At 37.8% G+C, this 13,284-nt stretch overlaps 1 protein-coding gene across 1 annotated transcript in view; it reads right to left on the reverse strand.

Annotated features, from left to right (window-relative positions):
- The window catches only part of LOC121949433 (glypican-6-like), a 116,353-nt gene continuing 103,069 nt past the window's right edge, over positions 1-13,284 (reverse strand). Inside the window, exons 7-9 of the mRNA XM_042495118.1 lie at positions 4,109-4,245; positions 1,994-2,169; positions 1-1,133 (exon numbers count right to left, since the gene is read on the reverse strand). Of these exons, the coding sequence (XP_042351052.1) occupies positions 928-1,133; positions 1,994-2,169; positions 4,109-4,245 (519 nt within the window). The 3' untranslated portion in view covers positions 1-927. The remainder of the gene's footprint in view (positions 1,134-1,993; positions 2,170-4,108; positions 4,246-13,284) is intronic.

Raw genomic sequence — 13,284 nt, forward strand, 5'->3', positions numbered from 1 at the left:
TCTGTTAATAATTGCTCCGTATTAATTCTGTCCAGGCTGTCTGCTCCTGAAGCGAAGCCTGAGAAACCAGCATGATATGAGAATATTTTGCAGATAATAAATTTGTTGCAAGGCAAATGAGTATATAAAAATGTCAGTTTTATCCCTTTTAACAGAATGCGAGTTTTAGCACAAGGCGGCTGTCGAACCGAGCAGACCCATGACCAACCCATCATATACTTAAACTACAATTTTGCCAAACGTCCGGGTTGAAATTACGGTGAAACATAAGATGATGATACAGTGGCTGCATCTTATCTCAAAACAAAGACGGATTTATGATGACTTTGATGAAAATTCGATCGCTTCTTATCAAAAATAAATAATTGGCACGAGTTAATGGCAATGGAACAAGGATTCAATTCAAATTTTAGGTGGAAAGCACATTTTTTGTTTCAAAATATAATGTTAACATATATTAAACTTATTGTGCCTCTTTTAGGTGCATCAAATAATCACATTCTCAACATTTTTCAACACACAAACAATTTTTGCATAAAAAAATCAAAACAATCAAAGTGCGTGTTATATTTTTCCACATGGAGACCTACATTAATACCTGCCATATGTGCAAGAAATCTCTGAAGTAGAGTTTGTTGGGTCGGCATCAGTGTTAGATGGTGAACTGTTGCCATAAAATGTCAAGTCTAAGGATGGCACTGCACGATCTTTGGGAAAGTGGGAAATCATGATGCATGGCTGCTCTCTTTTTCAGAGCAGACTTCTCTAGCCTCCAGGCTGGCAGCCTGAATACTGTCTGCTTGACTGTAGCTCCAATCTGCCTGAATACAAAAACTGCAAAAAAAAAAAAAAAAAAAAAAAAAGAAAGAAAAAGAAAGAAAAAGAAAAAAAACCCCTGCTGTCCATGTTTAGCTGGTTCCTCCAGCATTATCTCCATTGTCGGTGGAGTGCCAGGGCTGAGAGGGCCAGAATGGTTGGCAGGGCTACAGAAGGTGCACGGAGCGGGGCAGAATCATCCACAGGCCCGCTCCGGTCGGCTTCCACCACCGGGGCCTCAGTGGCAGCACCGTCCATGTCTGTAGGGCAGACCTCTGTGCAGCCGCTGCCACTACCTGAGCCGCTGCCTTCATCGCCTGCAACACCATAACAAAACACAAGCCACGCTGTGCACATCACTGAAAATTTATTATTAACAATCCAACCATATTTTAGTATCGTAAACTGCTGCTTTAAAGCTACAGTACGCAAGCTTTTCATATTTAAGTTAAAGCGTAACTTCTGTATTTTTTTTTGATCTGGACCCTATTTTTCCATGTTTTTGTTACTTAGTGACTAATGGAGACAGTTTTGACATTAGTGAACATGGTGGATCATTCAGCCAGATACCTATCTCCTGAGCTGGTGGAGACCCAAAATAGAGTTAAAAGAAGAGTGAATATTGGACTTCAAGCACACACAAAATCCAAGTTAATGCCAATACTGCTCTGTATCTGCTGCTAACGAGCTCATCACATCAACTTCAACATGATAATGTAGTGTTTTGTTTACAGCTTGTTTCTGCTGCCCAGAGCAGCTAAAAAAAAAAAAAAAAGAAATCAGTGAATGACTGTCAACTATAAAATGCTATATGCAATAGTAGACTGTAGGTGTTTGTGGCTCTGTGTTCTCTGTAAATGCTAATTATGAGTGCTGAAACAAATTATTTTTCTGTAATGGATGGCTGTTTCGAGTAAATTTAAATGGAGGCAAAAGCTACACGCCCAATACACTGCCTCAAAATCTTTCCATAATGTCTTAATCAGGGTTTCACTGCTTGTATTCATTTTTTGCTCCCTCGGTGCCTCTTGTGGTTTTACTGATGCTGATTACCTTGGCTTTAAGATTAGGTAGCATTTCCAAGTACACAGCTTATCAAGATGAGTGACACCCAGGTGGAAAGAATGGGACTAAAAACACATTTCCTGAATTGAGACAAAAAGAAAAAATTGCTTACTTGAGTCTTGAAAGTAGATATCGTTGCCATTGTAGGCATTTTTCAGCTTGTTGGTCATCACCCTCAGAGCCATGATCTGCTGGCGGATGAAAGTGTCTGGGCGGGTGATGTCCACAACCACCTCAGGATTATTCACCTGGTTGGTCAGTCCATCCTTTTGAACTTCAGGGAAGTACCTTTAAGGTTAAATATACAAGTAACATGAACTCAATGTTTTACTTTTGACAAGAAGCTTGTTAAATGTACAATATGTGATTTTTTTTTTTTTTTTTTTTTGTCGTAAGGAGCCTCTCAGTTAAAACATCAACAAAAGATGGTGCAATGTTGTCAGTCTATGTTTCTCCCTGTTTGAAATCCTTCAGAGTTTATCATTCTGGAGGTTTTTATCCGGAGCCAAACTCAAACCTTTACTGTAAATTGTGAAACACACTCATCTTCTCATCAGACAACACATCTTTGATAACAGCTCTGCAGAAAACTAGTGGAAATGCGGGCTGGTTTGCTAGATAAGACCGCATTTCCAAGAATCCTGAATGGAATCGAATGAAAAACAAGAGCTAATTTGTTAGAAAAGGGATATGACAAATAACAACTACCAAATGACGCTGACCATATCCCTGATTAGATCTCTGCTTTTGAACATTGTTGGAAACATTTGGGATAATGTAAGTACACAACCTAAAAAAAATGTAATATTGGTCTGGTTTTTAGACATTTTCATGTGGAAAAAAGTTTCAAATTATATCTTTTAAAGGACAAAGAATCTGGTGAATGCTTATTATTTTTTGAAAGTTCTGTTGAGACCAACTATCTTTTTTCCATGGGAGACCTGGCCAAGATAGCAGTCGAAAAAAAAATTCAGACAACAATAACCACAATAAAAAGATTGAGAGAATACAGCAACATGTAGAAATATTAAGAAATAAAAATAGAAATATTAAATATTAAAAACAATAATGCACAATGAGAGGTACTAACCAATTAATTTACCCTTGTACTTATGAGAGCTCTAAAATGAGGCAGAGAGACCAGTTTGTTAGTTTGAAATCTTTCTGAGGGCTTGAAAATGAGCAAGAATATTTGTGACACTAGAAACTGTGTCACACAGAGTCTTTATATATATATATATATATATATATATATATATATAAAGACTCTAAGCTCTCTGAATTCTGATAATTTGTAGTCAATGAGAAAGAGCAGAGAAAGGCAGAGGGTGGACTGAGGACAAAAAAATTGTTGTCTTAAACTTTGGGTCTGATTCTCCTACAGCACTTGAGCAGCTCTTTCAGGTTGTAAAAGACTTTGCAAAATTTGACCCAATCATGTGGGGTAACGCTCTGACATACTTAGGTGATATTTCTCCAGGGGAAACATGTCAGCTGCCTGCATTCCTGTCTGATAAATAAGCAGCAGGGCATCATGTGAGGAAATTCCATAAATCGTCTCACAAAAACAGCATTTGTTTCCCCATAAGCCCAGGTCACTCCTGGTGATATACACCTCAGAGATCTCAGAAACATTTCCACTGGTGATATTCTTTTCTTCTTGTTTATAGAAAATAGCAACAGCTTCCGATCCCAAATCAACATACAGGGTTTAAATGATCAGTGTTATTCACTACATTTAAAATGTGAATGCTCAACGAACATCTTTTGATCATACCGTTGATGTTGTGAATGAAAGTAGAACAAATCAATTAACTGTGACCTCAGCCATGGCTGCAGGTGTTTGGTGCGCTCGTGCAAATATTTTCCTTGAAAAATGAAATCAGATTAACAGGGCTGCACCATGCTGGTTGCATGTTTTAAGGAAGAATGAACATGCAATTCCATAAAATAACAGACAAAAAATACAAAAAGTATTAAAAAAAAAAAGATATATATTAAAGAATGAATTCAAACCAGGATGATCAACTTCCTATTTGTTTAGTTTAGTTTTGTTTAGAAAGGCAAAGTATGCCAAGATCCCTCGCAGCTTAGTCTGAATCAGTGAAAGTAAATAATCTGGCCCTTAATTCCAAGATTAGACTGATTAACAGAGCTGAACAGACTTTGGACTTTTAAGCAACCTTCTGTATTTGTCTGCGATCGCTCCAGGCCCTGGTGCACTTACCTGCCCTTGCTGTGTCCATTCCAGCACTCCTCATCGCTGGCATTTCCAGCGGTCACTCTGTCCTCCACGCACATCGCCTCGGGCAGGTTGGACCAAAATTTCTTTGACAGCTTCAGTTTCTCTTTTATGTCGACCACCTAAGCAGAGACAGGGGTTGTTACATGGGAGGAAAAAAAACTTGTATAAACAAATCAAGTCTGCGTGTCAATGGAGCAGTTGCACTCTTTCAGTTAAAGCTGATAAGTCTATGTTATTATGTTATTTTTAATACCATTTGACAAAACTGAGATACAACAGAAGTAAGTCCTTTTAGAAATGCAGGGAGACCTGAAAAAACTCACAAACTACGTATGTATATATATATATATATCACAAAACTAATGTATATATATATATATATATATATATATATATATATTTCTTTTACCTTTAGTAATTTTATTATAATTTGATGCTGAGAATTTTTTTCAGCAACAATTTCAAAGCATGTCTCTTACTTGGTGAAACAGATTCTTTTTTTTTATTTATTTTTTTTTTTACACACAGTAGTATTGCTACTTCTGCTGAAGTAATAGATCAGTTTCTACCGCTCCAAGGTCCAGGACAAAATTTAAGATGAGCCCAAACTCTGTACAATGTTATTAGTATTTAAATAGTTACGTCATTACATACTTCACTGCATGGTGCAAATGTTGTAAGGTATATATTTCCTGTAAAGAAACCTGATGCTCTTTGTCGAGTTATTTCATGTAAACATGTCAGACAAATGAGTTACAGTTAAAAAAGCAAAAATGCGAACAGTACAACACCCAGAATTTAAGCAGGGCTGCAACTAATGATTATTTTAATGATCGATTATTTTCTTGATTAATGAAGAATTATTTGGTCTACAAAATGTCAAGAAACAGCAAATATCCACATATAAGACACAGGGCCAGAGCTAAGACACAGAATACTTAAGATAATTTTCTACTGATTAATCAATTAACTGTTACAAAAATAAAGTAAAAACCCAACACAAACATTAAGGACTCAACCTGACACACTGGAGTTATTTATTTTTCCCTCTAATTTATTTACTTCTTGGGAGTCCAGGGAGGGTGGGGTGTATGTGCTTGAATGTCTGTGTGTATATTTACTAAAAAAGGTATGAATAAAATTAAAAAAAGAAACTGATGAAGGAAATGTAAAAAAAGAGAAAAAAAAACATGAATTGGATACACATTTGTAAACAATTTGTTTACTGTGACATTATTTACCCCGAGCATGAAAATAACCCGCCCACACACCCTCACTCCTTTATTTACATTGTAGCCCTCAAAGCATCACAACAATATTCCTAATTAGCATATATCCTTGTAAAAGCATCTGAGAGAAAATAGACACTGAAAGATAACCTTGAAGTTTCTGATATTTATGACAAATGGTAGGTGTAAATCCAGCATTTGTGTCGAGTTAACTAACTGAGCTTTAGTCTTTTTAAAACTCCTGATACATCTCATTTGTAAACTCATTATAAAACTGCCCCACCGTCACTTATTACCACATCTTATCAAACGGATTATAAATCTTGGGATTTAACCCTGAGACATCTTAACTCTCTGACTCCCCAAAAAATGATTTGGGTTTAATTTTCCTTCTGCTTTGACTATCGAATGTTTGCATCATGAAAAGTAAGACCATGCAGGCTCGCAGCAATAATTTCAGCTTGAATGTCAGACTTAAATGCTCCTTTGCATCCCGGCCATGTGACATAGTCAGATATCGTTTCCTGACTTGAGCCTGTTGAACTCCAATCTTTCATCAAACACAGAATTTGACATATTTCAGTGAAGCTGAGGGAAAGCCTGATAGCAGCAGGTTGGCCCCATTATCTTTTTCCGTCTGACTTGCTGTTGGCTTACGTGAAATTGTAGTGAACCTGAGCAGAACATGAAAGGTGCTGTACTGACTGTGTGACGCTGCTGTAGGCCCCGACTCTGCTTTTGATGTGTTAATCCTGTCACACTGATGCCAAAGCACTTCAGCAGCTCTGATACTGCCCAGAGGGTCAAGGCTGCACTCAATGCGAGAGATTGACTGGCAATGTTTGACTAAACCTCGCACATTAAGTTTAGTTTAACAAGTGAGAGATTCACAGTTTTTCGCAGGATCTGCTGGCAAAACCAGGGACTGTAAAAAGTGTGAATTAAACTGGGAATGACAAACTCACCTTTAGGTTATGCAAATTTTTAATTAGCACTTCCACTAAACACGGAACTGCCATGTTTCATGTGGCCAAAAACAAACAGTTAAATTCACTTGTTTAATGGGTTGAGATGACTACTAATGTCTTAATGATTATCACATTTCATAACATTCTATAATGTGCATTTTTGACACATAAAGCTGTATTTAGAGTGAGTGAAGGATTCCTGTTTCAACCAATACATAGTTTCAGCAGTTACATACAACTCCCTATTAAGACGGATAACTGCAAAAATCCACTGAGATCCAAATGAAAGTACCTGATGTATCTGAAATACCTCAAATATCCGATGCTGACAGGAAAACAGAAGGGGAAATGTTGAGCCTTTTCTCACAATGCTAAACATGCCTCTGGGAAAAGTCTGCCTCTCACTTCCTTGCGCATTGCCCATGAATAAATAATACAACTGCAACAAGCAGCTCTGGCATGCAACCAGCTGCAATGCTCACTAGATGGCACTATGTCTTTGAGAAATGGGAAATATATGAAGGTAACCAAAAAGGAAATACAGAGGGACTGAGAGTGAGAATATACATTTCAAATCAAAACCAGTTGTGTTTACATATGATGTTTCTTCCACGTTAAGTATCGCATTTACACTAATCTCCAAGTTTTCTAATGTTAAGACTCAACCTTGCATGGAAACAGATGCAGTTAGGAGGACTAATGAAAGACTTGCACACAAAAACCTACAGTATTAACATGAAAACAGCGTCCACATTATCATCCCAGTATGGCGATGGTATGTGATGAAGGAGAGTATGTGTGTGTGAAGCTGAGATCCTCATTATAATCAGCTCGCCCATTACTGACAGGGTTGATATTCTCATTAAAAATCACAATGAAGATCACAGACAAACACCCCCCCCCCTTCTCTTCCCGTCAGGATATTACAGTGTATTTGTTTTCAGTGACATCCGAACAGATGACTATTATCATCAAGTGTGATAGCCATATCAATTTATGGTGACATTAAGGGTGTTATTAGTGTGTGATACCTATGGTTCTGTAATAAGGGCTGACAAGGCAGTTGATGGAAGCACTTACTCACTGGATGTGCAAGCCATGATCATTTATATTATAATTTTCCCTTCAAAGAACCTCATGAGCTTGTGAACTCAGTTAGTGAAATATTAAATCATTGTCAACATACAGTATGCATCTTAAGGTTTTAGAAGTGCTGGAAAAAAGTCTTCTTTTATGCATTGCAGATGTTTTTTTTAACGAATTTGCTCTTCCACTGATACAATATACACACATGCACACACAAATTTAATGCACACAAACACAAGCCCTCTAGGCACTTAAATCTGCTCATCGTTTGTAATGATCGCTTCTTGGGTGTCGACATATTGACGTCACCTCCAACTCTGCGAGTCAGAGTTTAGTTTTCCTTAGGGGAGATGCTTGTCTGAGCTGTTGTCACTAGTTTTGTTATAAACTTTTCTTTCTTTGGGCGCTGAAACCTTGACCTACATCACAACACCATTTGCCTACAATAAAACTACAGCTTAGCTGTAGCAGATTTTTTCTATCGCAGCCATACGCAGCCGCTTTGGTGTGCAGTACAAAGACAAGAGGAAGAAAAATTTGTACATGCCATATTATTGTTTTAAATTCATCATTGCTTGTTTGCTGTTTGTGCTTCTTTTTCTTGTTAATAATAAATACTATAAATATCAATATTCATCACTTTACATTAAGGCTCTCAGTTATTCAGATCCAGTAGCAGGATATTTAGAAAGTCAAAGATGCCTGGATTTTCTTATTTAGTATTAACAGTTTTGTTCAAATTTTATTCATTATAAAACACAAATCATGTTAATTTACAGAAGTTCTGGTAGATTTTAACATCTGGGATTAAACATTGCAAATGTTTGTAAATGTATCTATGATGTTTCAGATTTGGAGATGTAAAATGTGTCTCACACTTTGCACAATATAATGTACAAACCTTTGAGTAAGAAAATGTAAGGGATAAGTCTGGCAGTCTCCTAGGTTTTTCAGTCAACAAATTTCATCAAAAGACTAAAATTAACACTGCTTTAGTCTCTCGTTCAAAACTTTCTGACTCCCAGGACCCATCTGTTGGATTCAACTTCAAACTCATTACTTTCTATTTTGTTTGCTTCACTATTTACAAAAGAAGGTTTGGTGATCTTTTAAAATAGCAGGGCTCTGTAGTTTGAAACTTTTTTTTTTTTACCCAAATGGGGGAATGCTTCTGTTAGTGACTCTTTGCAAGAACAGATTAATACACATATGGCGCCCAGGTGCTTTTACAATTTACACAATGAGTTTTTTGATATAAAGATCAGTAATGAGGATACAATGTCAAAGTGGGTAAAGTAGGAGAGCAAATAATGATTATGTAATAAATTTGTTTTTTGGTCTCTTAAATGTAAGAAAATGTTGAAAAATGTCAATCAGTGTTTTCCAAAGCCCAAAATGATGGCATAAGTATTTTGTTTTATCCATCACCCAAAGATTCTGTCATAGAGGGGTAAAAACCCCAGAAAATATTCACATTTAAGAAGCTGGAATCTGATAATTTTGCAGCTCTTGGACACAAGCAAATAATGAAATATTAGAAAAGTCATCACTTTACTGTATCGGAGCCATTAAAACAAGGACAACACATACAATATTACAATATTCAAAATCTAAGACAATAACTAGTCTTATATTATTGTTGATATAATGTTAATATATTGCCCAGCCTTAAGAGATCCCTCTATATTCTCCTCTTTCATTACCATACTGCATATGTGTGAAAGGATAAGTGTACCACGAGAAATGGTACACGGTGAGAAACATTGTAAATTAGAAATGATTGCACTTGAGGCATGAAGATTTTACATTCAATAAAAGTGATGTTAACAAATAAATCTGACAATGTACATGCAATTTAGTAAAATCCCTGCAGTTGTGATCATGATATATATTATCTTAAGATAAAATCCAGAGTCCTTTTTGTCTTGTTGACCAAGTTGACCAAGACAAGACCTCCAAAAAGTGGTCTCAAGTCCGATCTCAAGTTCTCCAACACTAATGCGGGGATGGGTCAAAATAAAGTACAGTGGCTGTGTTTATTGTAATGTAGCAACGTGTCACCAGGTGCAGCTAACTGATATGTTTTTACAGATTTTGGAAAACAGTGCAGCTCTACGTGAGCTACATTAGGCGTTGGCTATAGAGATTATCACAGGATTAACTGATTGTTGGTTTATGTCTTTTCATGGGACTTGATAAGAATGCCAAAAATACAAAATCTCACCAGAATTATTCTTCAAAAGTAGTTTTGTTTAGTTAAAAAGGTGAGATTCATGACTAAGCAACATTTTAAACCTTGAGGATGAAAAGCTGCAGCAAGGTGTAGCTTTGCTCGCTCTTCCTCCTCAGCCATATTTTTTCCCTTTCGCCCTCCGTCTCCCTGATCCCTGTCAGGAACCATATATTACTTCATGCTGTTTCTCTCTCCGTTGGCCCCCTCGCTTTGACTCTGGTCTCTTCTCTCTTTGGTCTCTCTTTCTGTTACCATAGTCTTAAGCGAAAGTGAAGGTTTCATGGCTAGCTGACTCGTGATGTTAAACCAGACTCCTATTCTAAAGAGCTTTGTGGGGAAAAAAAAGCCCCCGGTCTTTCTTTCAATTGTGATATAACAGTGTGTGCTCAGTCGTCTCTGGACTGTGCAGCATCTGTCCTCTTCCATCTTTTCTCCTCGAGTACCACAATGGAAATGAGCTGCAGGGCAAGATTGTAATCGCTCTTAATTTTTCCGCCACTTAAAGGTTTAGTGTGTAGGATTCAGGGGAATATTTTGGCAGAAATCGAATTTAATAATAAGGATATTTTATTTAGTGTATAATTACCCCAAAATAAGAATTGTTATGTTTTTGGCACCTTACAAGAGCCGTTTATATCTACAAAGGGAGCAGGTCCTCTTCTAAGGAGTCCACCATGTGACTACAATAGCCCAGAATGGACAAATCAAACACTGGCTCTAAATAGAGCCATTCGCGTTTTTGCCTTTGCCACCATAGAAGTCCCTCCGCATCCAGCACTATCAGAAAAAAAATAATTTTTTTAACATGAAGCTGCTTTATTCAGCGTTGTTACTGGGTTAATCAACAGGTTCGTTTGTCTGGGAGAGAAGGAGAGTTTTGTGGATAATTCATCTCCCATACCTTTTGAACTTTCTGATCTTAAGTTGTCAGAGAAAAAAGATAAGCACACGTTAGCCAGTGCTTGGCGAGCAGCCCATCTGCAACGAGCGAAACAGCATTGGAAAAACACTGATTTATAACATGAAACTGTTTTATTTGGTGTGGGGGTTTTTTTCAGTGTATATAACTACATCCCTTTGTTTTGGAGAGGAAGACACTAAAACCTCCCTAACAATGAACACTGAAGAATTTCTAAACTGAAGACATTTCATTTGGTTGCAATCTGAAATCTTTAGCACTAGATGCCACTAAATAAACCCAAAATTTTACACACTGTTTCTTAAACCCTATAAACCTGTGAAAAGTGGCTTGAAATCTTTCAAAAACATGGGAAGAAGGCAAAGGGCAACGACCCAGAAATTAGAAGTAAAAAGTGCAAGGAAGTGCCTGAAAATTAGCAAAACAAACTTCCAACAAAAAAAAAATCAAGCAAACTGGAAAGTTAAACAAAAAAAGGGGTTGGGGGTGTTGGGAATTGACCTGAAAAAAAAAAAAAAAAAAAAAACGCTTAAAAATTTAAATGATTTGGCAAAAATAATTAAAAATTATAAATTCATAGTTTTGATAATTAAAAATGTAATTCTCTGTAAAAAAAAACAATTTCCTAAATCTACCAATTTCTTGAATATATATATATATATATATATATATATATAATAATAATAACCTATTTGCTCAGGGTTCAACAGCACATGAAAAGTGATGTTGATCCAGATTTCAAAGGGTTAATGTATGAATTATCTTGAATGAATATTAATTAAATCATAAATGCAATCTAAACCAATCATCTATAATTTCCTTCTCTCTCTGTGCCTGCTCTGTCTCCTGAGGAACAAGAAAACAGGAAGTTTACCACACAGCTCTGAAGATTAATTTAGCAGCAAACAGCTTTGAAAAGTAGCCCATAATGCATGACAGCTCAGATGGCTTAACGTGTCATGATCCAAACATAACCTCATCTTTTGCTTTTTTTACCGCCACAAACACCTCCATCCAAACATACCAGATATACAGTACAATGTTTACTCACTGTACAAAAGTAATTGGCTTGCTTGAATGGACAAACACAAGGAAATGTTGACTGAGAATAATTATTTTCAAAAACAACAGCATGAGTCAATGAGATAATGGTGTGAGCAGGCTTAAAGTCTGTGTTTACAGATACTCCAAGCATTTCTTGCAATATTTATCATTGGTCTTGTTGTCGCATGCGAACAGGCAAGTCATGGGTGTTTCTGTTAACGGGGCGGCAGCTGTGCGCCACCTCGCTGCTCAGCACAGACATCACGTGAGCGAGCTGTGCTTTGACCAGTGGTTTTCAGATGCCCTTGCCTATTCTCAGATCAAAAGCTGACGTGTCACCGGCTTTGAAGCTGCAGTCACACTCCTGGCAACAGCACAATGTCAGCCGCCTAAGCTCTTATCTGGTGGTGGGATGATGCCCGGACGTGCTATCTGCCTTTCAATAAAAAAATAAAAAATAAAAAAAAAAGCGGTCAGACTATCTCTCTAACTTTTAGTCTCAAAACACATCACACTCGCACTGATGCCAAAGCTGACCTACAGTGTTCAGCTGGCTTTTCTGTCAGCTGGTAAATCTCCCTTTCTCTCACTCACACACGCACATAACCCCGGCTTATCAGGCATTTTGTCTCACTCTAGTTATAACACCTCTATCTTGTTAAATTAACAATTAGTCCTTTTTCAAGCAACTACCTAGGGTTGTCGTTGCCGCTTGACACAGAGCGTCTCCCTCTGCTGCAAGTCTGAGCTAAATTAGTGCATGTTCAATCTAATCATAGACTCTGCAGCAGGTCTCGCCACTAAACCACAAGGGGCAGACAACTCCTCGATCAACTTATTTTCCCTGGCAACTCCTCCTCCTGTCTGCGTTAAAATAGTTTTTCATTTGATACGAATGCAGTATTCTTCCTGCATCTCAATTACAGAGGTCAACGAGTCGGTTCTGTTCATACCGAGACCTTGGCCATGCAGTGAGTCTCTCCCTGACCAGTGACCACTTTGAGGACTGGCCGAATAGTTTCTCACAAGGGGGAAGGCCACAGTAAGAATAACTCTGCCTCTTCATCACATTCTTGATCACGTTATATTGTTGACTGAGCCAGCCCTAAAAACTAATACACTCTCCTGTCTAAGTCTGGGTGCACTGTGCGGGCATGTAGCCGACAGATCGACTGCCACAGTGTCGAGTATCAGGGTGCTGACGCCCTGTGGGTGCATGTCCCTGGACACAGCTATTTAATCTGGTGTCTAGCACGTCATAAAGTGCTCCTCATTGGTTCAGGTCTACCCATAAACAGCAGATCCTTTCAACCAAGACCTGCCATCTGGACTCTAAAGCACTTTTAGCACATTAAAAACCGGCAGAGTAGAAATAATATTGGCTAGGCCAAAGCATACCAGGTAAATGACCTCTGTGATAATGTTTTGAGTAGCAGTTGCCCCCCTCCCCCTCCCCCCTGCCTTTGTCAGGTCTTGTTTTGTCCTTGTCTGGATACATTCACCTCAAAGGTGACTGGCTGTGTTGCTCAGAGCAGGTAACTACCAGAGTGCATATAGATGTGTGCTGTTTTTGTGCGATCAATATCCATCAACAGGGGACAGAAGCAAATATGTTTCCCCTCTGTGGCTCCACAATAGATGAGACGAGAAAGACATCGCCCAGCTGTTTATCTTGCACT

Source organism: Plectropomus leopardus, chromosome 10 (genome assembly GCF_008729295.1).
Source record: "Plectropomus leopardus isolate mb chromosome 10, YSFRI_Pleo_2.0, whole genome shotgun sequence".
Lineage (NCBI taxonomy): Eukaryota > Metazoa > Chordata > Actinopteri > Perciformes > Serranidae > Plectropomus > Plectropomus leopardus.